The 25,845-nt window shown below is 43.1% G+C and overlaps 1 protein-coding gene and 1 pseudogene across 2 annotated transcripts; both read left to right on the top strand.

Annotated features, from left to right (window-relative positions):
• The first annotated feature begins 12,026 nt into the window (after positions 1-12,026).
• On the top strand, positions 12,027-17,254 carry CCR4 (C-C motif chemokine receptor 4). 2 transcript variants are annotated; one of them, XM_045199923.2, is made up of 2 exons: positions 12,027-12,150; positions 14,744-17,254. In XM_045199923.2, the coding sequence occupies exon 2, from the start codon at positions 14,822-14,824 to the stop codon at positions 15,902-15,904; it is 1,083 nt and encodes a 360-aa protein (XP_045055858.1). In that variant the 5' UTR covers positions 12,027-12,150; positions 14,744-14,821; the 3' UTR covers positions 15,905-17,254. The 2 variants fall into 2 exon arrangements, with proteins under 2 accessions (XP_045055858.1, XP_024422012.1); XM_024566244.4 differs by having other exon boundaries at positions 12,035-12,150; positions 14,772-17,254.
• A 5,247-nt stretch (positions 17,255-22,501) lies between these two features.
• Positions 22,502-23,732, top strand: LOC112309726 (dnaJ homolog subfamily A member 1-like; annotated as a pseudogene).
• The last annotated feature ends 2,113 nt before the right edge of the window (positions 23,733-25,845 follow it).

Below are 25,845 nucleotides of genomic sequence, written 5' to 3' on the forward strand. Positions count from 1 at the left end.
GTTTCTTTCTCTCTCCCTCCCTTCCTCTCTCTCTAAAATCAGTTAAGGATTTTAAAAAACCAGTAAAATATTTGTTGACTATTTCTCTTTGTTTTCTTTCTCACTTCTTGCTAGCATTTATCAGTATTTTAAGGTATCTTGTTTATTGATTAATTTGTCATTTTTTTGTCTCGTCCCCCTCTGTTGAGCTCATTCACTGCTGTATTTCCATGTGAGGGGCAACCACACACTGATGTTTCTCTCCCTTTCTTTCTCCATCCTTTCCCCTCTCTCTAAAAATAAATAAATAAAATATATTTAATGAAATATACCCATTACTTTACCGTACCTGGAATGGTATGAGAAGAATGTCCTCATCTTTAAAATCCTTCCCAGCAGCTTAAAGACTGGATAATATACTATGTTATGGGTGTTCCATAAGTGATTGGTTCAGCCTCATATTGTTTGGGCTGGCCTTTAGATTATTAGTATCTATTTGCTGTTTCAATAATGCTACCAAGCCTTCCTTTTACATTAAACTTCATGATTAGCTCTCATTCGTTCTGAAAGAAAAATTCCTTGGAGTAGGATTCTTGGGTTAAATGGTATAAGTTTCTGGCTTTTAATACATATTCTCAAATTTCCTATAAATAGGCTGAACGAGGGTCTCTCACGAGTGTCCAAATGCCTGTTTGCCTGCACTTTATCAATGAGAATTTTCATGTTTTAAGAATACTTGTGCCCTGGCCAAGTAGCTCAATTGGTTACAGCAACGTCCACGTATACCAAGGTTGAGGGTTCGATCCCAGGTCAGGGCACACACAAGAATCAACTGGTGAATGCACCAGTAAGTGGAACAACAAATCTCTCTCCTTCCTCTCTCTCTCTCTCAAAAAAAAAAAAAAAAAAAGTTCTTGTATAACTGAGTTGCAAGCTTAAGTAACATTTGTTTCGTATAATTCTCCTGTATATTTTAAAATATTTTCTGAAAATAAATGTTATCTTTGAGATTTAAAGGCATAATTTTAAAATTGTTGTGAAATAACTTTCCTAAATCATGGCCAGTACAAGTTGGAAAATGCTGCTGTACCTGCTGCCCTCTGCTGGCGGGTTCCATTTCCTGAAAACAGCAATCCTGTGCCCCTTTCCAGGGGATCCCTGATATCAAACCGATGATTGTAATACTACTATCGCTTTCTCTTTTCTACTCTGGTGATGTATGCACTGCTAGTGAAAAGCAATGGTGGGTAAAACCATTGGGACCTTTGGACAAATAGAGGTGACAAACCCGTACTACAGACACTCTTCGTCACCGCCCGGCGCTCTCTGCGCTTGCTTTACTTGAGCTTGTCCTCGATGGAGCAGAAAAACCGACTTTGTTTTCTCTACCCTTGAATTCACATGGAATTCCATTTAACTCGAAAGACTTAGAGTGTATGATTATTCAAACAGGTATTTTGTAGACATTTGATTAAAAATGAAAGGAGTGGACCTGTCATTTCAAGCAAAACAACTGACAGTACTTGTCGCCAATGATAAAATTTGAGCTTTCAAGTGGATATCCTTTTGCATAGGGATATCCAGTTTTCTCAGCTTTGTTTGTTGAAAAGACGGTCCTTTCCCTATTGAATGGTCTTGACACCCTTTTTGAAAATAATTTGACCACGTATATGAGGGTTTATTTCTGGGCTCTCTGTTCCATTCCATTGGTCTGTGGTCTGTCTTTATTGCCATTAACCCATTTATTGTTTAATAGCATGCTATTCAGTCTCCGTTAGTTTGAATATTTTTGAAATTTTTTCCTTAAGGTTGGTTTCTAGTTTCAAGCCCTTGTGGTCCAGGAAAATGCTTGATATGATTTCAATTTTCTTGAATTTGTTGAGGCTTGTTTTGTGTTCTATCATGTGGTCAATCTTTGAAAATGTTCTATGTGCATTTGAAAAGAATGTGTATTTTGCTTTTTTGGGATGAAAGGTTCTTTACATATCAGGTAAGTCTATTTGATCTAATGTGTCATTCAGTTCCACAGTATCCTTGTTGATATTTTGTTTGGAAGATCTATTCATTGTTGACAGTGGGGTGTTAAAATCCTCTACTATAATTGTGTTCCTCTCTTTATCTTTCTTGACACTTGACATCCTCAAGATTTTCCTTATGTATTTGGGTGCTCTTATGTTGGGTGCATATATGTTTACAATATTTATGTCTTCTTGGTGGATTCTTCCCTTGGGTATTATGAAGTGTCCTTCTGGGTCTCTTTTTATGGTCTTTATTTTGAAGTCTGTTTTGTCTGACATAAGCATTGCTACCCTGACTTTCCGCTCCCCTCCCCCCGTCTGTTTGCTTGGAATATTTTTTTCCAACCCTTCACTTTCAGTCTGTGTAGGTCTTTTGTTCTGAGGTGGGTCTCTTGTAGGCAGCATATGTGTGGGTCATGTTTTCTTATCCATTCAGCTACCCTGTGTCTTTTGATTGGAGCATTTAATTCATTTACATTTAAGGTTATTTTGATAGGTACTTTTTCATTGCCATTTTACCTGTTTGTACCTGTGTTCTTCTCTCTCTCACTGTTTTTCTTCCTGTTCTTAAAGCAGTCCCTTTAGCATCTCCTGCAGAGCTGGTTTGGAGGAGGTATATTCTTTGAGGCTTCTTTTGTCTGGGGAGCTCCTTATTTGGCCTTCCATTTTAATTGAGAGCCTTGCTGGATAGAGTAGTCTCAGTTGCAGGTCCTTGGTTTTAAGATTCTTTCTTTGTCTTTAAGTTTGCCATTTTAATTATGATGTGTCGTGAAGTGGGCCTCTTTGGGTTCCTCTTGATTGGGACCCTCTGTGTTTCCTGGACTTGTGTGACTTTTTCTCTCATCAAATTAGGGAAGTTTTCCATCGTTACTTTTTCAAATAGGTTTTCTATCCCTTGATCTTCCTCTTCTCCTTCTGGTGTACTTATTATATGGATATTATTTCATTTCATGCTGTCCTGCAGTTCCCTTAACACCTCTTTGTTCTTTCTGAGTCTCTTCCTTTTCTTGCTCTTTCTGGGAGTTTTCTTCTACCTTGTCCTCCAGCTCACTGATTTGATCCTTTGCTTCATTGAGCCTGCTTTTGATTTCTTCTTCTGTGTTCTCCAATTCAGAAACTGTATTCTTCATTTCCTCTTGGCCCTTGTTCATTGTTTCTATGTCCTTTTTCATGCTGATAAAGTTTGCAGTGAGTTCCTTGTAGTTTCCCTATAGTTTTTAAAAAGATTTTATTTATTTATTTTTAGAGAGAGGGGAAGGGAGGGAGACAGAGGGGGAGAGAAACATCAATGTATGGTTGTCTCTTGTGCACCCCCTATTGGGGACCTGGCCCACAACCCAGGCATGTGCCCTGACTGGGAATTGAACCGACAACCCTTTGGTTTGCAGCCCACACTCAATCCACTGAACTACTCCAGCCAGGGCATCCCTATAGTTTTTGGTAATTCTCTGTGGGCTCCTTTAGCTTCTTTATAATCATTGTTTTGAAGTCAATATCTTATAGTTTACTTGCCTGTATTTCATGTAGCGTTCTTTCTGAGGCTTCCTACTTTCCTTTCAATTGGGGTTGTTTCTTTGTCTTCCCATTATTTGTGAGACTCTTTGCTTCTGCTTCCTAAATGGATCTGTTTTGACTTCTTGACTTTGTGGTGTGAACTTCTATGGCAGGAGACCTGTGAGATTCAATGGTGCAGTCTCCTTGATCTCCTGAACTTGATGCTCTGGGATGCCCTTTATGTCATTTAAGTTGGTTTTCTGGATGTAATTGCATTTTGATTGTGGCTGGGTCTTTCTTTGGTGGGTCCTTCCCTCCAGCTGGTTGACTGAGGGTCACTCTGCCCACCACGTCTTGTGTGCTGTTGTGCAGGTGCTGCCTGAACAAAACCGCAAAGCCCAGGAAACAAACCCACGCCCGCAAAAATAACTGCCCCCTGCAATCCCACAATCAATAGCAAATGAACCAGTATTAATAATGGTGTAAAGAGATTAAGACTATTTTTAGAAAGGAGAGTGAATATGAGATGACCTACTGAAAGAAAAATGATTTTGAGAGGGTAGAGGGAGGAGCACAAATAAGAGTTGAGAGTCAGAGCAATGTGAAGAGAGAAAGTAAAATTTATATTATGAATAAAAAGGGAATGAAGAGGCCTGGCTGGTGTAGCTCAGTGGATTGAGCGCTGGCCTGAGAACCAAAAGGTCACTGGTTCAATTCCCAGTCTAAGGCACACGCCTGGGCTGAGGGCCAGGTCCCCAATGCGGGGGGTGCAAGAGGCAACCACACATTGATGTTTCTCTCCCTCTCTTTTTCTCTCCTTTCCCCTATCTAAAAATAAATAAATAAAAGTCTTAAAAAAAGGGAATGAAGAATGTGGAATGGAGTATGAGAAGGGAAGCATATAGTATTAGGTTTAAACAGAAAATAAAATAAAGTGAGAGAGAGAGAAAGAAAAAGGAAGGGAAAAAGTAAATAAATAATAAAAATATAGGAGCCAAATTGGAGAGAAAGATCCGCCGCTGCACTATCAGCAACAAACGAGCTAAACTTAATATAGGTGGTATGGGAGTAAGAAGGAAAAAAGAAACAAAGAAAAGCTTAAGAGATATCTAGAGGAATGGGAAGTGATTTTGAAATGACAGAGGGAGAGGGAATATTAAGAATGAGGGGAAAAAACCAGGATAAGACAAGGAAACATTAAAATTTGAGATGAATAAAAAAAAGAAAAAGAATAAAGAAAAATAAAAAGTCAGGTTGAAAGAGAGATAGAAGAAAGATAAAGAAGAAAAAAACTGGCTAAGGGAGGGCAAAATTAAAAATTTGAGATGAAAAAATGAGTAGGAGAGGGGACCAGTAAAATGTGATATTTGAAATACAGAATTAGTGAAGATCTAGAGATAAAATTGAAAAAAATGCAACAACAACTACCCTACCCACCACCAACTAGCAAAGATCTCTAAAGGTGGCGAGAGAATGTGACTATTTTAAGAGTGTGGGGGGGAGGATGTGAGATGACCGCTGTCAAGAAAATTGGTTTTGTATGTCTGGATGGGGGAGAAATTGTAAGAGTGCGGGATGGAGACAAGATGTGGCAAGAGAGAAAACAAAATTTGAAATGAGAATAATGAGAGGAAAGAAGAAGGTAAAATGGGGTTAGAGAAGGGAGGGACAAAATATGTGAATTGAAATAAACTATAGTATCAAATCTAGTGACTTAATATGCACAAACTTGCTGGACAACAAATGAATGTGCAAAAGCTATGCAGGAAATGAAATATCTCAAATCATGGAGAAGACCACAGTGGATTTCATCTCGGTAGCCTCTAGTATTTACCATTGTTTCTTCCTTTCTGGATCCTCCTCAGGTGATGTCAGAGGTTAACCCCACCTGACCTTAGGCAGTCAGTTTGAGAATTCCAGGGACCTACTGTCAATGGCTGTCTCCTTCAGTTGTTAATCTGGTCACTCTGCACTCAGAAGTCAGGTCTAAGCACCGTAGGGCAGGACAGAGGTCCTCCTGGGGTGGGGGCTGTCGTTTCCCCTCAGGCTGCTGCTGCTGGGAAGGGAGTGGTCTGCCTGAGCAGGATGGCTGCTGCCCTAGGGGTGATGACTCAGCCCTGGGATCCCAGCGTCTACTCTCTTAGTTCTCTCCCCAAAGCCTTCCTCTCCAGTCTCTCCTCAGGCGTCTCCCGCCCGCTTTGCCTGCCACCTTTGCTGGAGCCCAGGTAAGTGGCTGCCAATAAAAATTTGTGCATTGGGCCTCTAAATGGCTCTTTGCATCTCCAGCCATCCATCTCTGGTGGAGAGCAACCCTGCTGCTTGCTGCTGCTTGTTTTCTGTGTACTCTGGTGCTGTAGGCTGGGGATCCTAGCTTAGGGTTTAGACCCCATTCTTCTCAAGGAGCTCCAACCAGCTGCTCAATTATCCCTCCGGTGCCACCGTTGGTGGGCACCCAGCCAGCCCTCTCGAGTCTCCGTCGCACTCCTTACTGGTCAGTTAGTGCTGAAGATGATTCTCCCGTCTGTCCCGGGTTATAAGGCTTCTCTCTTGCTATTCCTCAGTTGTTTGTTCTGGGTGATTTCTCCACAATTTAGTTGTAATTACAGATTGGTCGTGGGAGGAGGTCAGTGTGACTTCCACTCACTGTGCCATCTTCCTGAAATCAGCCGTCTTATTGTTTTTCATAGTCAATGCTCTTTCTGTGTCAAATGTCTTTTTTCTTTTATTCTGCTGATGTCCTGATTTTTATTGATAGACTCTCTAATAGTAAACCAACTTTGCATTTCTGAAATGAACTGACTTGGCCAGTATTATTTTTCAACATCAGTGAATTTGGCTTATTAATATTTTATGTCAGATAATTGTATCAATATATTCATAAGTGAAATTGAGTAATTTTATTTTTTCATTTGATCTGGTTGTTATCAAGATTATATTCACTTCTTAAAATGAGTCCAGGAGTATTTTTACTATTCTTTTGTTAAGTTATATTTTATTGATTATGCTATTAAAGCTGTCCTGATGTTTCCCCCTTTGCCCCCTCCACCCAGACCCCCCACTCCCTCAGGCAATCCCCGACCATTGTTCATGTCCATGAGTCATGAGTAGATTCTTTGGCAACTCTATTTCCTATACGGTACTTTACATCCCCATTGCTATTCTGTAACTACCTATTTGTACTTCTTATTCTTCTCACCTCTTCCCCCATTCCCCCATACTCCCCTCCCTTCTGGCAACCATCGAAACACTCTTCATATCCATGATTCTGTCTCTGTTCTTCTTGTTTGCTTAGGTTTTTAGATTCAATTGTTGATAGATATGTATTTTTTGCTATTTTGTTGTTCATAATTTTGATCTTTTTCTTAAATAAGTCCCTTTAACATTTCATATAATAATGGTTTGGTGATGATGAATTCCTTTAGTTTTTCCTTGTCTGGGAAGCTCTTTATCTGCCCTTTGATTCTAAATGATATCTTTGCTGGGTAGAGCAATCTTGGCTGTAGGTCTCTGATTTTCATGACTTGGAATATTTATTGCCAATCCCTTCTAGCCTGCAAAGTTTCTTTTGAAAAATCAGCTGACAGCCTTAAGGGGGTGCCCCTTAGGTAACTAACTGCTTTTCTCTTGCTGCATTTAAGATTCTCTCTTTAACTTTTGGCATTTTAATTATGTTGTGTCTTGGAGTGGGCCTCTTTGCATCCATCTTGTGTGGGACTCTCTGTGCTTCCTGGATTTGCATGTCTATTTCCTTCACCAAACTAGGGAAGTTTTCTTTCATTATATTTTCATCTAGATTTCCAATTTCTTGCTCTGTCTCTTCTCCTTCTAGTACCCCTATGATTTGAATGTTGGACAGATTGAAGTTGTCCTGGAGGCTGTTTACACTATCCTTGTTTTTTATGGATTCTTTTTTCTTCTTGTTCTGATTGGTTGTTTTTTGCTTCATGTTCCGAATCATTGCTTTGATTCTCAGCTTCATTCACTCTATTGTTGATTCCCTGTAAATTGTTCTTTATTTCAATTAGTGTATCCTTCATTTCTGATTGGGTGTTTTTTATACTGTTGAGGTCATACTAAGTTCCTTGAGCATCCTTATAACCAGTGTTTTGAACTCTGAATGTGATAGATTGCTTATCTCCATTTCATTTAGCTCTTTTTCTGGAGTTTTGATCTGTTCTTTCATTTAGGTCATGTTTCTTTGTCTCCTCATTTTGGCAGCCTCCCTGTGTTTGTTTCTACATATTAGGAAGAGCGGCTGTGACTCCCTGTCTTGGTAGTGTGACCTGAATATAGTAGGTGTCCTGTAGGGTGCAGTGGCATAGTCTCCCCTATCACCTAAGCTGGGTACTTGAGGTGTGCCCTTAATGTGGGCTGAGTACACCCTCCTCTTGTACTTGAGACTTGATTACTGTTGGCAGGCCAATGGGAGGGATTTACCCAGGCCAGTCAGCTGCAAGGACTGGCTCTGACCACTGACCACCAACCTCTGCCCTCCATGGAGGATCAGCTGCACTGGGGCAGGGTGATGCAGCTCTGACGTGGTCTGTGGCTTTGCACTGCGTGTGCAGACTTTGGAATTTCCTGAGTAGTACAGGCCAAGGTCAGCCCTTACCTGTGTTTGGCTCAGGGCCACCCTGCCTGAGCTATAAAGCAATCTGAGATGGCTGCTACTTGTGCTGGGCTTGGTGATTTTCAGGTGAAGTCAAGCTGTGAATCTAGGCTGGTTGTTGCTGGTGCCAGGCCTGTGGTCTCTTAACAAAATGCACAGGGGCTTGGGGCTCACTGAGGCAGGCTGTTGGTTGTTTGAGAGGATTTAGTAAGTTGAGAAGCGTGAGCCAAGACCAGCCATTCAGATGGAAAAGCAGCTTGGGTGGGCCCATAAGTTGGGGCACAGAATCTCAGGGGATCTCCAGGGCAGGATAAACTGTGTTAGCTGGGTTGAGAGTCTCAGAGGTGGCACCAGCCTGCCCCTGCCGGCTCTGTGGTTCTATGGGGGGAGGGTTCAGAAAAGGGACAATGGCCTCTGCTTGCCTTGATGCCAGACACTTCAGTTCCTCCCAGTATGTCACTGGTGCCTTTTAAGTTGCTCTCCCAGTGCGGGAGCTCAGAGGGAATGAGTCTGAGTAAATCTGTGTGTGGGTTCTTTAAGGGGAACTGCTTGGGACTCCAGGAGTTTCTTCCACCCACTCAATCCCCACTGATTTTTGCAGCCAGAAGTTATGGGGACTTATCTTCTTGGCATTGGAACCCTGGGCTGGGGGTTCTGGTGTGGGGCAAGGACTCCTTGCTCCTGAGATATCCCTCCTGCATTTTATTTGGTTGTAAATGTTTTATATTTTCCATTATGATATTTTCTTTGCCATTTAGGTTATATGAACATGTTTTCTAATTTTCAAAAGTGCAAGGAATTTTAGTTATTTTTTAAAAAATCAATTTTTAATCTATTTCCTTACCCAAACTATTTGTTTATTCTGACCTCCCCTGTAATATAGTTTGTTTAAATGCTGTCTTGACTCAGCTTGAAGTCCTGGCTAGAGGTCTGTCAGTTCCTCTTTTTGGGCAAGTAGGGCCATACGACAATCACTTCCCATAATAGCTTCTCATTTTCTGGGGTCATTGTGCACCAGCCTCTCTGCTCCGAGCCCACAAAATTATTGAAGTTAGCCAATTGACAGAGAACCCGTGAAAACTAACACCACCTGCTTGCTGTACATTATTGTCCCCGATGGTGCCAATTTGCTGTATAACCCAGTGCTACCCAGTTCCTGGGTATCCTCCTCCCCGACCTCCACCCCGCCTCCGTGAGGCCCTGTCTGGCAGCCTTCTCTCATTTTAGGCTGTAAGTGACAAGTCTGACACCACATCTTTGATGCTTTACCACCACTGTTCTAGCGCTCAGTCCCTGAGCTCCTCCTGAAGGTCTTGGGAGGTTATGGCTTCCAACGTCAGATACTATGCTGGTCCCCCTGGACGGGTTTGGTCCTGTGTGAGCTGGGTGAAGTACTTGGATGTCTTTGGTGTTGAAATAAGGCTTAGTAACACCAGGGGGCGCTGTAGTCTCATGTTAGTGCTTTCTGTGCTGGGCTGTGCTGCGTACAAGTACAACCTCGGTTTGGAGGAGGGTTGCCCTGGGATATTTTTCTTGGCCTGCTCCTGTTTAGTTTTCAGAAATTCAGCCCAGTGGAAGACGGTGTCCATGAAAACGTGGGGCATGTAGGTCCTGTGTCTCTGGCCATGTTGTCTTGAGCACGCCACCTCCCCTCTCCAGGTTGTTGTTTCCCCATTTATGAAACGGGCATTACTAAAAATATGATTCTTTTGGGGGGGGTGAAGGGGAGGGCTTGGTGAGTTTTGAAACCCTTTCAGGAGGGGGAACCTATTAGTGTTTCTCCAGGACAATCACGTTAAATTTGAACACTGACGTCTGCGACTTGCAAATCCAAAACGTTCTTTTAATTTGAACACCGTCTCAGAAATCAAATGTGGCCCACGAGTCTTAAGTCCAAATATTTCTTGGATTCCTAGTTATGGCAAAGGGCAGCATGCCAGGCTCAGCTCTTTCAAGGAAGAACGTCATTCCTGTGCATTTTATTTATCCCACTAATTTTCACCGCTGATGTTGTTGTTGTGCGCCTCTCTGCACCAGGCACCATACTAAGTGCTGCACAGACATTAGCTCATTAATCTCTCCTCGATCCTCATGCACTATCACCCTCTTACAGGTGAGAAAACTGAGGTTCTGTAGCTAGAAAGTGGTGGCACTGAGCCCCAGACCCATAGTGAGCAGACCTCCAAGCGAGTGTTCTCAACCAACATGGACACTGGAGCTGGTGGTTTCTCTCACTCCTGACCCGTGATGCCCATCACATGGCCAGATCCAGTCCCGGGAGCACTCACTGGCTTTTAAGGGATCAGCTCAGGACCTAGGCTGACCAGTGATCCCTTACGGTGATTTGGACTCTGGATATCTATCACATGGTCTAGAACCTTAACAACCCCCACCCTGGCTGCCTGCCAGAGGCCAGGGAGACTTCGGAGCTGTGCTCAGGTGGGCGTGGCCATGGCCTTGCCGGGAAGCTGCTTTCGCACGGTTGGTCCGGTGCCCCACAGCTCTCTAGTTTGTGCCTTCAGGTCTACAATTCCAGGGTAGAAACTTCCTCAGCCTCCACATTAAAAAAAAAAAAAAAAGGTAATTTTACAAATTGCTCTGCATAGTGCGTGTAGATTCACAGGAACATTTTCATTCAATGCCTACCTTCCAGAGTTCACAATGATAGTGGCATTGGAAAGCCACCGAGAAGCGTTACAGTAAGGAAGTGCATCTAACCTGAACCCAAGCCCAGCATTGGCCAAACTTATTTGACCACAGATCTCTGTTTGGTTTTTTTCCCAGGATATCTGTGAATCTGGGTGCAAAGTTCACACTATGGGGAACATTGGTCTCCCTCAGGGTTTGTCACCCTCAGCCCTATTGACCTTCTCGGAGGGGTAACTATTGCCAAGGGCTCTCCTTTGCCTTGTAGGATTTTAACAGCATTCCTGGCAAAAATTTGTTCCCAGGGGTGAAAAAAACCTTACTCTTTCTATGTGTACAGCACAGATACATGTATATTACATACACAGACATGTGCATTACATACACAGTTTATGGTATTAAAAGTTCATGGGGAGGTGATTCAGAAAAAAACAACGGAAAAGACTCCTTGTGGGGGTGATGATGAAAAAAGTGTGATAAACACTGCTTTAGGTCCATGTTTTAGTTTCTATGTGGGCAACTTCCTCAAGAAAAATGGCATGAGTGGCTCTTCCAAGCTGGACTGCAGAACTGAGCAACTCTGCTCATGTCGGGGGACAGCATGGGAAGGCTGGCAGAAGCTGGGGATAGACACACAAAAGACAGGACTGGTGTCAGCCCCTTGGCTGCGACCACTAAGCAAACCCAAAGGGACTCAGCCAAGATGACGGTCAGTAAAATCACCAAGACTTCTAAGTACAAGGGGCTTGGGGGAGGGGTCTTCCCATTGCCAAAGGGGCTTGAAGCTATATTGTTATGTCACATGATCGAGGATTTCTCCATTGTTGAATGTGGTTGACTAAGGTCTTCCAGGTTACTCCCAGATGTGTATATTTGCACACATTTCTCTTCTCTACCTGACCCCCCTTTTTCTTGAGTATGTCTGACTTCTCATTCTGACCTCCTCAGGTGCCACTTGTTCAGAGATACCACACCTCTTGATTGCTTGCCACTGCGCATCCATGATGGGGAAATAACGAACGGCCCCCTGATCCAGAATACCCAGAATATAAAGATCACTTCTACTGCAGACAGCCAGCTAAAAAGACAGTTTTTAAATTAGAAATACAGCAAATCAATGATTTTTTTACAGGTTTCTCTTTTTAATAATTTACTTCATTTTTCTCCTTAATCTAGCTTTCAGTTTTGGGAAATGAGTGACTAAGAGTCACTAAGAGTCATTTTCTCTTTCTTCTATAAAAAAAAAAAACAACCCACTTGAACTCAGCAGAGCTGGGTGAGGAACAGTCGCAGCTCACAGGAAGACATGCCCTTCAAAGGCACCTGTCTTTCTTGATTCTGCTTCTTGAGCAAATCTGGCACTGCCTCACAGACCTTCCTCAGAGCCACTGTCAGAAAAGCAAGGTAAGTGGGGACGGAGGGGCCATTCCCAGGGCTTCGGGCTGTGGGCTGATTGCTACACAGGTGTGAGGACTTGGGAAGCACTGAAGCTGGCCAGCCACTCCCCCAGTCCTGTCACTCGGGCATCTCGGTCGGTCCAGCGCTCACATCTGGCTCCTATTTTGGAGGTTACACACGATCTACCTGGCCCCACACCCTCTGAGTCCTCCTCTGACGGCACTCCTTCGTGCACACGGCTGGCCTGCGTCCACCTGCTCAGAATATGCAGGCGATTTTAATTGAACACGCGCACTTTTCTGCCTCTCGCTTCTACCACGGCTCCCAGGTCAAGAAAGACCGCACAGATCAGGACGACAGAATAATTCCAAACACTCACTGGCTGTGTTAACTTCTGTGTGTTCTGATAATTTCCTAACTCCTGAGCCTCTTTTGTTTCTTTAATTTTCACTGGCAAAACGGTGCAGAAAGACTACAGTTGTTCTTCATTTAAATAGAATTGCTATTTGTTTAACAGATTTTTTTTTTTTTTGAAACCCTGAGAGGCATCAGTCTTCGGCATCTGTTTGCAGAAGTAAACCAAAATCTCTCACTTGAGAAGCAGAGTTTAGGTGGTTGGGTGTATGCCGGTGAGGATGGGAGGTAGGGAGTAGCTGTGAATTACTCAGCACTGTGAAAGGGGTTTTAATAAGGAACCTCACCCTACCATTAAGAAGAAAGCAAGCAGAATAAAGTCAATAATATCATAATAACCACATATGGGGCCAGACGGATACTTGAAATATTGGGGGGGTACTCTGTAAAGTGCTTGACGGTCTAATCGCTATGCTGTACATCTGAAAATAATACAGAATAATACTGAATGTAAATTGCAATTTATAAAAAGGAAGCAAGAGGAGTTGCCTTTGAGTCAGAAAGCTCATTCCTAAATTGCTCTGATTTCACATGTGAACTTGTGTGTAACTTTAAGGTTTTAACCTCTTTATCTACCAATGTAGATAGGCAATGAGAGTGTTGTGAACCTGTGTGTAACTTGAAGTAGGTTTTAACCTCACCTGCCGATTTGGATAGGAAATGAAGGTGGTTGAGGATGAAGAGATTTTATTTCTGGCTCTGATGTGCCTTTTCTAGATCTGTCATACTAATTCCCACTCTGATAGGACTCAGTGCATAGGGTTGATTTTCACATATGGTTTTGATGAAAAGACCAAACATTTCCCTCAGTTTACCCAGCTAAGTGAGTACTGTAACCTTTGGAAGGGCCTTGAGAACAGGTTTGCTGCATTAGTGTCAAACTGGCCAGGGAGAGGCTAGCCACACTGGCCTGGAGGGCCAGGCTCCTTCCCACCGGAGGTCCCCCCCAAAGGCTTTGATGCCTTTTTTGGTGCAAGGCTCGGGGATATTTACAAAGAGATAGCAACTGTTAGAGATGCTGTCATCCACGGAGGTGTCTGCTAGCCAACAGGATACTCGGCAGTGGAGCAGGGAAGCCCACCTGCACCAATGCTCACCAGCTGGTTGTGAAATATTCAGGAATTTTATGAGGCAGTTGATAACTTGACCTTGTCTGTGGTGGGAGTATTTACACCATGGAAACCAGCAAACACCGTAAATCAGAGCCCTTCCATTTTCAACACCCCCTGACCTGCTTTGCCAGTGTATCCTGGGACTTGGAGTCTGAAGAGCAAGTTCTGTATACAGCTGTGTGGCCTTCAGAAGTAACGTAACTTCTCTGAATCGTTCACAAGTTAATATGCTTGGTTGGCTTGGAGTAGCCGTTTGTGTTGGGTTGGTGGGATGCTGGGGGCAGGAGCATGGGAGCAGGAGTAAGCGGACGATACCAGTGAACGTGCTTTGAAATGTAAGAAGTGCAAAACATGTGGGAGGAATAAGAATTTTCATATAAAGGCAGATGGCCAACCTGGTTTCCTTCTAGCTTAATCAGCACCTAAGTAATTACTGAATTTGTTGAGTTACAATCTAAAGGGGTAACACAGGCCGATATTAAAATACTTTCTTTGTGTTTTTCTGTTGGAAAGGCCCTCGGTGTAGTGCTGTTGGGGATGTCAGCTAGCCTTGAACTTCCTGCAAGTGACTTCAGTAACCCAGACTACCTTTTAGAAACACATCCCCACTTACCGAGGAGAGAACGGAAGCTCTCCGCAGAGGGGCAAGGACAGTGGCAGAGCTGGAATTTGGAATCTGTCTGACTCCAAAGGGGAGGGCTCTTTTAAAAAAATTTTTTTATTGATTTTAAAGAGAGGGGGAGGGGGAGAGGAGAGGGAGAGACATTGATGTGAGAGAGAAACATCGATTGGTTGCCTCCCATATTTGCCCCAACCAGGGAGTGAACCCGCAACCTAGGTGTGAGCCCTGACCGGAAATCGAACTCCCAACCTTCTGGTGTACGGGCCGATGCTCCAACCAACTGAGCCACACTGGCCAGGGCCAGGATTATTTCATTTGGCTGCACTGACATGTGAGGAACTGAGCCCTTCCACTTGGGAAGCTTGGAAAGGATGTGGAGTCATCTGGGGCAAACTATTAAGCAGCTGTTCTCTGCACTCAGCACTGTTTTGATCTGCTTTTGTTCTTACAGAAATCTCGTTTGCTCTCCTCCTCATTAGCTTCTTCTGGTTGGACTCAGACCCGCCTTGGGAAGCCGGTAGATTTGAAAATGAACACCACGGACGTAGCAGACACCACCATGGATGACAGCATCTATAACAATTACTATCTCTATGTCAATATCCCCGAGCCTTGCACCAAAAAAGGCATCAAAGCCTTTGGGGGGATCTTCCTGCCCCCGCTCTACTCCTTGGTCTTTCTGTTTGGTCTGCTCGGAAATTCCATGGTGGTTCTGGTCCTGTTCAAGTACAAGCGGCTCAGGTCCATGACTGACGTGTACCTGCTCAACCTGGCCATCTCAGACCTACTCTTCGTGCTCTGCCTCCCTTTCTGGGGCTACTATGCAGCGGACCAGTGGGTTTTTGGACTAAGTCTCTGCAAGATTATTTCCTGGATGTACCTGGTGGGCTTCTACAGTGGCATATTCTTCATCATGCTCATGAGCATAGACAGGTACCTGGCAATTGTGCACGCGGTGTTCTCCTTGAGGGCCAGGACCGTGACTTACGGGGTCATCACCAGCTTGGTCACGTGGGCGGTGGCTGTATTTGTTTCCCTGCCAGGGCTTTTATTCAGCACTTGTTACACAGAGGAGGGGCACACCTACTGCAAAACCAAGTACACGCGCAACTCCACACAGTGGAAGGTTCTGAGCTCCCTGGAGATCAACGTTCTAGGGCTGGTGATCCCCTTAGGGATCATGCTTTTTTGCTACTCCATGATCATCAGGACCTTGCAGCACTGTAAAAACGAGAAGAAGAACAAGGCGGTAAAGATGATCTTTGCCGTGGTGGTCCTCTTCCTGGGCTTCTGGACCCCGTACAACGTGGTGCTCTTCCTGGAGACCCTGGTGGACCTAGAGGTTATCCAGGACTGTGCCTTTGAAAGACACCTGGACTATGCCCTTCAGGCCACAGAGACCCTGGCTTTCGTTCACTGCTGCCTTAACCCAGTCATCTACTTTTTCCTGGGGGAGAAATTTCGCAAGTACATCATCCAGCTCTTCAAAACGTGCGGGGGCTCTTCCGTGCTCTGCAAATACTGTAGGCTCCTCCAGATTTACTTCCCCGACCCCTCCAGCTCATCTTACACACAGTCGACAGTGGATCACGACCTCCATGATGCCCTGTAAAAAATGGGAATGCAGAAAATGGAGTTAACAAGCTTCTTAAATGAAGAGCTCACTTAAAATTGTATTATAGTAAGAGTTCCCTGAGCAAGGAAGTGTCAGGAAGAAGACGTACGTTCGCTGCAGTAAGCCGGGCTTCTCACCCTGTAATCAGCTTTCCTCTTGCCACGCACAGGTTCCCTGCAGCCAGCGCTCACCTGGGCTGAGGTGTCCTTCCCTGCACCAGGTGGGCCAGGTGGGCCGGTGTGATAAGTAAACCCGAGGGGAACTCTGAGCAGCTTTTCAAAGAGGTTAGGAATAATTCTGGAAGGGGAAGACCATTCGCTTCTAATCTGACAGATGGGGTTCTCCTGAGGAAGTAGAAGAGAATTGGTGGAATAAATTGCCACTTCCTGCTGGAAAAATGGGCTCTTTAATTAATTTCTAGCTTTCACAGAACAGTATAGAAAGCTTTGGCATGCTGTCCCCGTGTTTTTTCCTAATAATATATCTGAAGCCAGGTGTATGCAGAAATGAATAGTGAAGTAATGAACTTAGATCTGATTCTTTGAATGTAAGGGATTGTTTTTTAATGGAAGCCAAACTTTTAATGCTGATTCTGAGTAAAAGGATATGAAGACATTAGTATGGTCTGATTTCCAAACATAAAATTCAAGGCATTAAAAAATCGAAACATACTTGTGGAAATTCAAATACTTTGTTTTAATTATGAGAGATGAATATTGAAAATTTAAAAATATTACATAGTCCCCAATACATTTATTTGTAGTCTTTTACTTATTTACAAACAGTGCCTTCAAAAGTAAAAATAACAAGGACGACTAAAGTATGACAATGCTCCCTTTGTTCTTTTGAAGTGCCTGCCATCAAGGGAGGCAAGAATAATCAACGAAAACGTGATTGTTCACGTGACATAAAAATGACTCAAAATGATGAAAATGTGAGAAGTGTCATCCTCTCTTTTAAAATACTGGCCCTGGTTTTTAACTTTTTCATGACTCAAAAATTCAGTCATTTCCTGTCATTTTAATCATGTAATTAATCATTTTACACCATGAAGATCATTCTTACAGCCTTAACTCATCAGTTATGTAAAGACTTTAACGGAGTCTGGGCACTCTTGTGAAACAGGGGCACTTATAACCCTCCAAAAACAAAAGCCTATCTTGCAAAAAAGCCTACCTTGCCATTGACTGAGTAACCCAGTTCAAACTGCTTCTGTAAGTTTACACATTATTGCATGCTCTATATTTAAAAAGAATGCATTTCCAGAAAATTTATTTTCAGAAAAGTGATTTGAAAAGGGTACATTGGTGTTGCCTTAATAGAAAAAATATAAAATAAATGTGTGTATAGTCCCATAGAACCTTTTTTCCTGATCGTGCTTGTTTCCGATCTGGGACGGATGGGAGTCCGAGCAGCCGAGGCCCCCTGGCCTTGTCTTCCCCACATCAGCTACGAGATGTAGATGATGTGGATGTGCCCAAGGAGAGGAATCGGGGGGTTCGTTGTTCAGATCTCCACTCGGGGTGAGAGATGGAGTTGTGATCTTGTGCCAGTGCACTTGGAGATCAGAGTCGGTAAGAAGCGGGGTGGGGGGGGGGCAGGTTTCCAGGCAGAGTTTCCTTAGAAACCCCTACACGGTATGCTAGGGCCTGCCAAATCCCCGCCTTGCGTTCCCTTGTGAGCCTGAGCACGTTTCTTTCCTCTCTGAGCCTCTGTCTTCTTTGATCTACAAAGTGGACTATATTGCATAATGATTGGAAAGAAGAAATGAGGAGGTTCATGAGAATCATCTATGTTCCTGGGTCGCAGATAAAGGTGGTTTTGGATTGGCTCCACCAGCGGCTGCCTCCTCTTTCCTGGTAGAGCGAGTGACTTTATTCATTTAATCACAATGACACAGACCAAAAGACAAGGACTGGCCAAAGGGCACCAAGGTCATTGTCCCTTCATTCCCATCACACAGGACGCTAACTAACATGGGTGAGGTGCCGGCCACCCAGCTCCCAACTCTCCACCGGTGGTGGGGTCATCCATCACCTCAAGTCACTCGGGGCTTCCCTTTTCCCAAAGTTGGGGGCTAGTTCCCCAGGATGGGAGTGCAGAACCTCTAGTGACACCCAAACGCGACCCTCTCGGAGCACTGAGCAGAAAGGTCCCTCCCAGTCAGTATCAGAAATGTAGAAATACAAGCCAGCGTGATTTCTGCACACAGGTGGGTGAAACTATGAGGTTTTAGGGCATGAGGCCCATTCCTCTGTTGTTGCAACGTGCCTCGCTTCTGGACAACTGGGTAGGATTTGTTTGAGAACAACAGAAACAGCTTTGCTTCCGGGCTGATGTAAATGTTTTGGAACCGGGCAGAGGTGATGGCTGCACGACACTGTGAAGGCTGCCACTGAATTGTACCTTTTCAAATGATTGGTTTCATATTATGTGACTTTTACCTTAATAACACCACCACTAACAACAATAAGAATACTAGGAAGTAGCCCTAGCAGTACCTGTCCACGGTAAGCACTCAGATGATCCAGAAAAAATAACTATCATTTTTTCCCAGGAGAGGGAGTGTGGTGCCGAAGGGTCTTCTGACCTTTAGGGAAGTTTTTCCGAAGGAACTCTTATAGCGATTTGGAACATTTAATGTAATTAACTCCTATTTGTTGAATTGTTTGGTGCCAAGCAGAATGCTGGGTTATGGAGAGAGCAATAGTGTAAAAGAGTAAGTTCTGCACTCATGGAATTCACAATCTGATAAAGGGTAACTCGAACACAAGGCCAACTATAATAGTAAGCGCGGCAGATACCATCAGAGAATGAGGAGCCACGTGCTTTGGGACCCCAGAGGACGGAGACATTGATTCAGTTTTGAGTTTTTGTAATACAATTAGCTTTTGAAGTAGCCCTTAGTAAAGGAGCTTGGCTTTGATGAATGGAAGGGAGAGAGGACATTCTAGAATGGTGAAGTAGCGCATGGAAAGGTAGGGTGGTGGTGAGAGCATACTGTGCGTTCGGGGAGTGGTTAGTAGGTTTTTGTAAAGTGACTATGTGGGTGGTGGGGAAGAGTAGCAAAGTAGGAGAAGATGAGACCACAGAGGCTGCAATTCTGAGCTACTGAGTCAGTGCCACCCTCTACCGGGCTAGCAAAGGCCATTAGTGATCTTTGACGGGTGCTGTGCATACCCTCCTGTCCAGGACTCATGCTACAGCAACCAGGAGCATTGATTGGTGACAGCTCTCAGCCAGTCCCCTTTCAGTATTGTCCTCTCCAGGCACGGTTCACATCCAGTGACTAGATAGTGACCGGAAACAAAACACCTTCTTGCATTAATTTGGGACAACTCCGAAGGGCCATTCCAAGTCCAGAGTTCCCCATGAGATTAGCCGAGACCTCTGCTGTAACTGCCTTGCAGTTCACCTTTGCCTATTGGCCTAGTCGTGCTTCCTTCACGCTCTTATGGGGGCTGCTCCCAAGAGGGCTTCCCATCAAATCTGAATGCTAATCTCTGAGACTCAGAATCTGTTTCCAGGAACCCCAATCGAAAATGGGACTTTTGGACAGTGGGCGCCTAATATCAATGGAAATTGACCTCAGGTGTGGGAAAATGAAGGGGCACAATCTTTGCATCAAGGATGTTCTTCACTCATTGCCCTCTGACCATCAACCCCAATTTGACTCTTGGTTCCTATGCTTCCATTAGTCAGTCTTACGTTTGCTCCCACAGTTTGCCTGCCTCACACCCAGAGGCATCTTCCTTACACCACCCCCCTCCTGTCTCGTTTATCTGACACCCTATATCCTTACTGGTCAGTGACTTCCTTGGTTTAAATGAACCAGACACAGCTCCATCTATTTTTGTGGTCACAGAATTGTGGTCACATTTTTCTATACCCCTTAAAAGTTTGCAATAGGGAGAAGCTGAATGCCTCCAGGACCCACGAAAGTAAAAAGGCAGCTGGCTCTCTGGCTCACGGGCTCTCTAGCTCCCAGGCTGGCTCTTTTGGTCTATCTGCCTCTTCTTCCTCACGGATGCCTGGATGATGGTGCTGCAGCTGCCTGCATTTCCCAACAGATGGTATTTTGGATGGGAAGGAACTCTGGGTGCAGCCTAGGACTGGGCTGGCCTGGCAGAGGGTGGCAGGGTTATTCTTTGGGTGTTCTAGAGAGGACGGGCTATGAGACAGAAGCCTGCCATTCTTCCAAAGTTGTGTAGCTTTTGTATCTTATGTTTTAGTTTGTAAACTAACCCTACAGAAATAAGATAACTAAAAACTGGAGGAATTCTAGGAGAATGCAGGTGTTAGAGTATAGCCTTAATTGATAGGCTTAAGTGATTAAAGCTGGAACTAAAGGGTTAAAGATGTTAGCTTTAACTGACAAGCTGTAGGTGACTAATGCCTGTGGAAAGCTGTTCCTCCAAAATTGTGAAGCTTTTGAATAAAGACTCCTTTCCTTTATCACACACACACACACACACACACACACACACAGTTTACAATGGCTCCAAATTTCCCTTTTAGAAAATCGGAAGCTCACTAAGTGCTCTCATGTATTGAAACTCTTCTTAAAGTAGATAAATTTGGTTTTATTCCCCCAAAGAGGTCCAGGGGAAACCATATTCTAAGCATGAATTAGACTAACTCCACCGACAATAACCACCGGCTAACTGCCTAGCGAAATGCCTTGTGCAAAGCAGTTCTTTAGATTTTTTTTTTTTTTTACTGAATGAGTGAATTTCCTTATCTCTTAATCAAGTTCTCTACACGTTGAATCAAGTTTCTATTTCACCACGAAAACTTCACTAGCTCTCTCTCCAAAATCCCCATTATATTTCTAATAAAACTTTATGTGACACACTTCAAAGATTGATTGAATTGCCCCCTAGTTCCAGAAATTAGTAGGCGGTCTTTGGGTCAAAAATTACTTCATTAAGACTTTTGGTATGAGCACAGCTGCAGAAGTCTGCATTTTTGCCTTCTCTGGGAAACTGTAAAATAACAGCAAGTAGGATGAATTTAAAACTCCACAAATTCCATCCTCAGTCAAACCTAGAAAGAGACATACTTTTCAGAGTCCGATATATATGTAGTAAGTTCTACTAAAAAGCAGGTGAAAACTGTGGGAGAAGATGACGAGAAGAGGGGGAGAGGGTGCAGCAGTGACAGACTTCAGGGAGCACTGCGAAGATACATTTCCTGAAGCATGGGGGACACCGTGAGGTGCAGGAGCTGGGATGAACAGGATTGGGTCAGAAGCCCTCCTAATCCCACTTTTGTTGAGAGTTGCCAAATTTCAGGTTTGCAGGAGGCAAGTCTGTCTCTGTGGCAAAAGAGCCACTGGGGTTGTGGAACAGCTAGTCTGGAAAACTACAGGAGCCCTCGCCCCAAACATAAGCATGTTCAATAATTCAGAGATAGACTCTAGGAAAAATAACCAGGGTAGGAGTAGGACAGAAGTATCGGATGTAATATTTTGTCATCACCATCGAATAGATATCTGTCCCGGCTTCAGTGCTTAATGGGGCACCGCAGAGGCATCCCGGCAAAAAATGAAACAAGACAAGAATGTCTGCTCTCACCACGTCCACGTAACATCACACTGCACGGACCAGCTCCATGCTATAAGAAGAATAAATCAGCCTTGGCTGGTGTAGCTCAGTGGATGGCGTGCTGGCCTGTGAACCAAAGGGTCGCTGGTTCAATTCCCAGTCAGGGCACATGCCTGGGTTACAGGCCAGGTCCCCAATAGGGGGCACACGAGTGCAACCACACATTGATGTTTCCCTCCCTCTCTTTCTCCTTCTGTTCCCTTCCCTCTAAAAATAAATAAATAGAACTTAAAAAAAAAATAAATCGGAGGTATACAAATTGGACCAGAGGGACATTTTACTAAATGCTTGCCCAGTAGTCCTCAACACTGTGAACGTCATCAGACACGGAAAGTCTGAGAAATTGTCACAACCAAGAGGGGCCCAAGAGACAACTAAATGTAACTAGTCCTGGAAGAGAAAAAGGACATTAGCTGAAGACTAAGGAAATATGAATAAAGTAAGGTCATTGGTTAATAATAATGTATTGATATGGGTTCATTAAGTATGTAACAAATGCTCCATACTAGTGTAAGATGTTAATAACGGGAAATTGGATGTGGGGGTAAAGGGGAACTCGCTGTACTTCACGGTTTTCTGTAAGTCTAAAACTGTTATAAAATACAAAGTTCATTTAAAGAAAAGATAAGGTATCTCTAGGTGCAATGATTGTGTTGAATAACTGGAAAACTCAAGTTATTATTATAAGCAAAAAGGTAATTAAGCAAGGTAATAGGGCAAAATATTAACACACCCAACTCAGTTACATTTATATTTACAAGTAACAATCAGAAGATATGAAGAAAAAACAGACCCATATTTTGAAAGAGAGAAGAAGAAATCTTAATTAAAATGCATATTATATCTAAAATATATAGGAAATAGGTGGAACTTCCAGAACACTCTGTGAGAAGCCAAGGAGTGATGGCTTTCAGAGCTGTGTGCAGTAATGCATTATTTTCTGCTCCTCCACACTTGCATCGGCCCACTGCATCACCTGCTGTCAAAAATGGTGAAAGAAACCACTTATTATGATGTTTTGGGGTCAAACCCAATGCCACCCAGGAAGAATTGAAAAAGACTTACAGGAAGCTGGCCTTGAAGTACTACCCAGATAAGAACCCAAATGAAGGAGAGAAGTTTAAACAGATGTCTCAAGCTTAGGAAGTGCTCTCATGCAAAGAAAAGGGAATTATATGATAAAGGAGGAGAACAGGCAATTAAAGAAGGTGGAGCAAGTGGTGGTTTTGGCTCCCCCATGGACATCTTTGATGTTTTTTGGAGGAGGAGGAAGGATGCAGAGGAAAAGGAGAGGTAAAAATCTTGTGCATCAGCTCTCAGTAACCTTGGGGGATTTATATAATGGTTCAACAAGAAAAACCAGCTCTGCCAAAGAATGTGATTTGTGACAAATGTGAAGGTCGAGGTAGTAGGAAAGAGCAGTGAGTACTGCCTCAGTAGCTGAAGTATTGGGATGCAGGTAAGAATTCATCACATATGACCTGGAATGGTTCAGCCAATTCATTGTGCTTGGAGTGGCCGTGCCATGGGGAACAGATCAGTCCTAAAGCTAGATGCAAAAGTTGCAGTGGAAGGAAGATAGTTCAAGAGAAGAAGGTTCTAGAAGTCCATATTGACAAAGGCATGAAAGATGTCCAGAAGCTAGCATTCCATGGTGAAGAAGACCAAGCACCAGTCCTAGAGCCAGGAGATGTTATCCTTATTTTAGATCAGAAGGACCATACTGTTTTCACTCCGTGAGGAGAAGACCTGTCCATGTGTATGGACCTACAGCTGGTTGAAGCATTGCGTGGCTTCCAGAAGCCAAGAGCTATTCTTGACAACTGGACCATAGTCAGCACCTCTCATCCAGGTGAGACTGTCAAGCCTGGAGCTACCAGGTGTGTTAAAGGAAGGCATGTCAACTTACCGTAGCCCATATGAAAAGGGTCACCTAGTCATCGAATTTTAGGTTAACTTTCCTGAGAATGGTTTTCTCTCTCCTGGTTAACTCTCCTTGCTGGGAAATACTCCTACCTGAAAGGAAGGAAGGGGAAGAGACTGATGAAATGGACCAGGTAGAACTGGTGGACTTCGATCCAAACCCAGAACGATGGTGCCATTACAACAGAGAAGCATGTGAGGATGACAAGCATCATCCTAGGGTGGCGTTCAGGGTCAGACCTCTCGGTGGGGCCAGTGAAGGACACTCCCCGCTGGCACTTTGTATACAGTGGTGAATGAGTGAAGGACTATAACCATGATCTGCTCGCTACTTGCTGTTGTTTTTGTTTTAATATTCAACCATAGTAGTGCTTTAAAAATTAAATTAAGGATAAACTCAAAATATAAAAGCTCAAAAAACAAAATAGAATATATAGGAAATATATGCAAAATATGTTAAAAATCCACTTTAAATCTCTATTGCTGGACACCAAAATGATCTAATGAAGAGGCCTAGATGTTCTTGGACAAGAACTTTCGATGTTATCAAAACATCAATTTTTCCTAAGTTAAACTGTAAAGTGTAACGGTATTTTCAAGACATACAATGGTTCTTTTAAACTACATACAATGATTTAAAAGTTCATGTAAAAATGAACAAGAAAAGAATAACCAGATTCACTCTGAAAAGGAAGAACAATAAAGATACACAGTATAAGTTATTATGTATATTAAATTAATTAGTTAATTGAAATAGTATGGCAATTGGCCCAAATGAGAAATATAGTAGTAAATTAAATTTACATGGGAATTAGCATATATTAAAGATGGCATTTTAAATCAAAGGAACAATATAAAGAATTATTTACTTAAGAAGTGGACCAAATGAACTGTCATCTGGGAGAAAAATTAAGCTTGATTTACATCTCACATTGGTTACACAGTTACATTGCAAGAGGACAAAATATTCATATGCAAAAACTGAAACAATGAAAGTTCTAATAGGAAATACTGGAGAAATTCTGAGTAATTTTGCCATGGGCAAGGTCTTTCTCAAAATTCAGAAGCCATAAAAGAAAAGATTCTTAAAGTTGACTCTGTGACTATAAAAATATGCATGAAAAACATCACCAAAAGAAAAATCAATAGACAAAAGACAAATGGGGGGAAATATTTGGTTATCGAACTGTTTTCTAATGACTCAGTGGCACATGGATGCTTATTACATTATTTTTAGTACTTTTCTACATGTTTGAAATGTTTAATAACACAAAAATAATCTCTATTCATACTACAGAATATGATGTCATTAGAGAGAATGACTCCTAGCTATATACCAACTGCCATGAAGAAATGTCCAAGTGCCTTTTAAAAACTTGGAACGATAAACCTCAAATTCAAACTCCAAACTGTTAACCATTAAAAAAATTTTCCCCCCTGCTCTTTTGAGATATTATTGATGTGAGCTATTCTCCAGAGGGAAAAATTATGCTTTATAATTTCTAGGCTTATTTATTTCTTTGAACAACATACATAACTTTCATAACCTGTCCAAACAATAGAGATATTGTCATTTTAGGGGAAAAAATAGAGGAAGGGCTCTGTGATGATGGGAAGCTGACTAATGAACCACAGAGAGGGATTCTGAAAACCTCAAGGCTCACAGGTGAGGTAAGCAGGCGGATGCTCCTCCTGATATGCTAACTGCCTACAAAGACGTGTGGTGCTTTGAAGGAGATGCTGACGTAAGTCAGGGAGACAGGTAGCAGAGTTTATGGTCTGAGATGGATACAAGACAGCTGTGGGAGTCTGCAGAATGTTCGCATTCCTTTGATCACATGAGATAAACCAAAACCATAACTGGAGTCCAACCAGGTACAAAAAGAATGTGCGTCAAGACTGGACTAAGAATATGCGGATGGTGTATTATAGAGTGGTCCACTTGAAACCTATACAGTTTTATTAACCCATGTAACTCTCACAAATTCAATTAAAGAAACACGTAAAAATGTGTGTGTGGGGGGAAAGACTGGACTGTACCACCCCCTCTTCACGGTTGCCTTGGTCAGAGGAGTCCTCTTAATTTTAATGGCATCACCATGAAAACGTCACATGCAAATAAAGTCAGCATTGGTTCAGGTGGCACATATTGTGGTTTAGCTGGGTTCCTTTTGGGAGAATAACCGAGGAGGAATTTGGATGGGTTTGTGCAGTGGACAAAGTTGTGAGCTTATGAGGGAATGGATTTAAGTGGGAAATGAAAGGACCGTCCCTTGAAAAATTCTTGAGGGCCACAGACTTCAGTCTACCATTGGGAAGCCGCCCAATTAAGGTGCAGCAAGGAGTTCACAGTTTAGAAGTTTTTCTGTTTCCTGAAACTCACTGAGATAACAGATAAAAATATAACAA

The sequence above is a fragment of the Desmodus rotundus genome, chromosome 8 (genome assembly GCF_022682495.2).
Source record: "Desmodus rotundus isolate HL8 chromosome 8, HLdesRot8A.1, whole genome shotgun sequence".
Classification (NCBI taxonomy): Eukaryota; Metazoa; Chordata; class Mammalia; order Chiroptera; family Phyllostomidae; genus Desmodus; species Desmodus rotundus.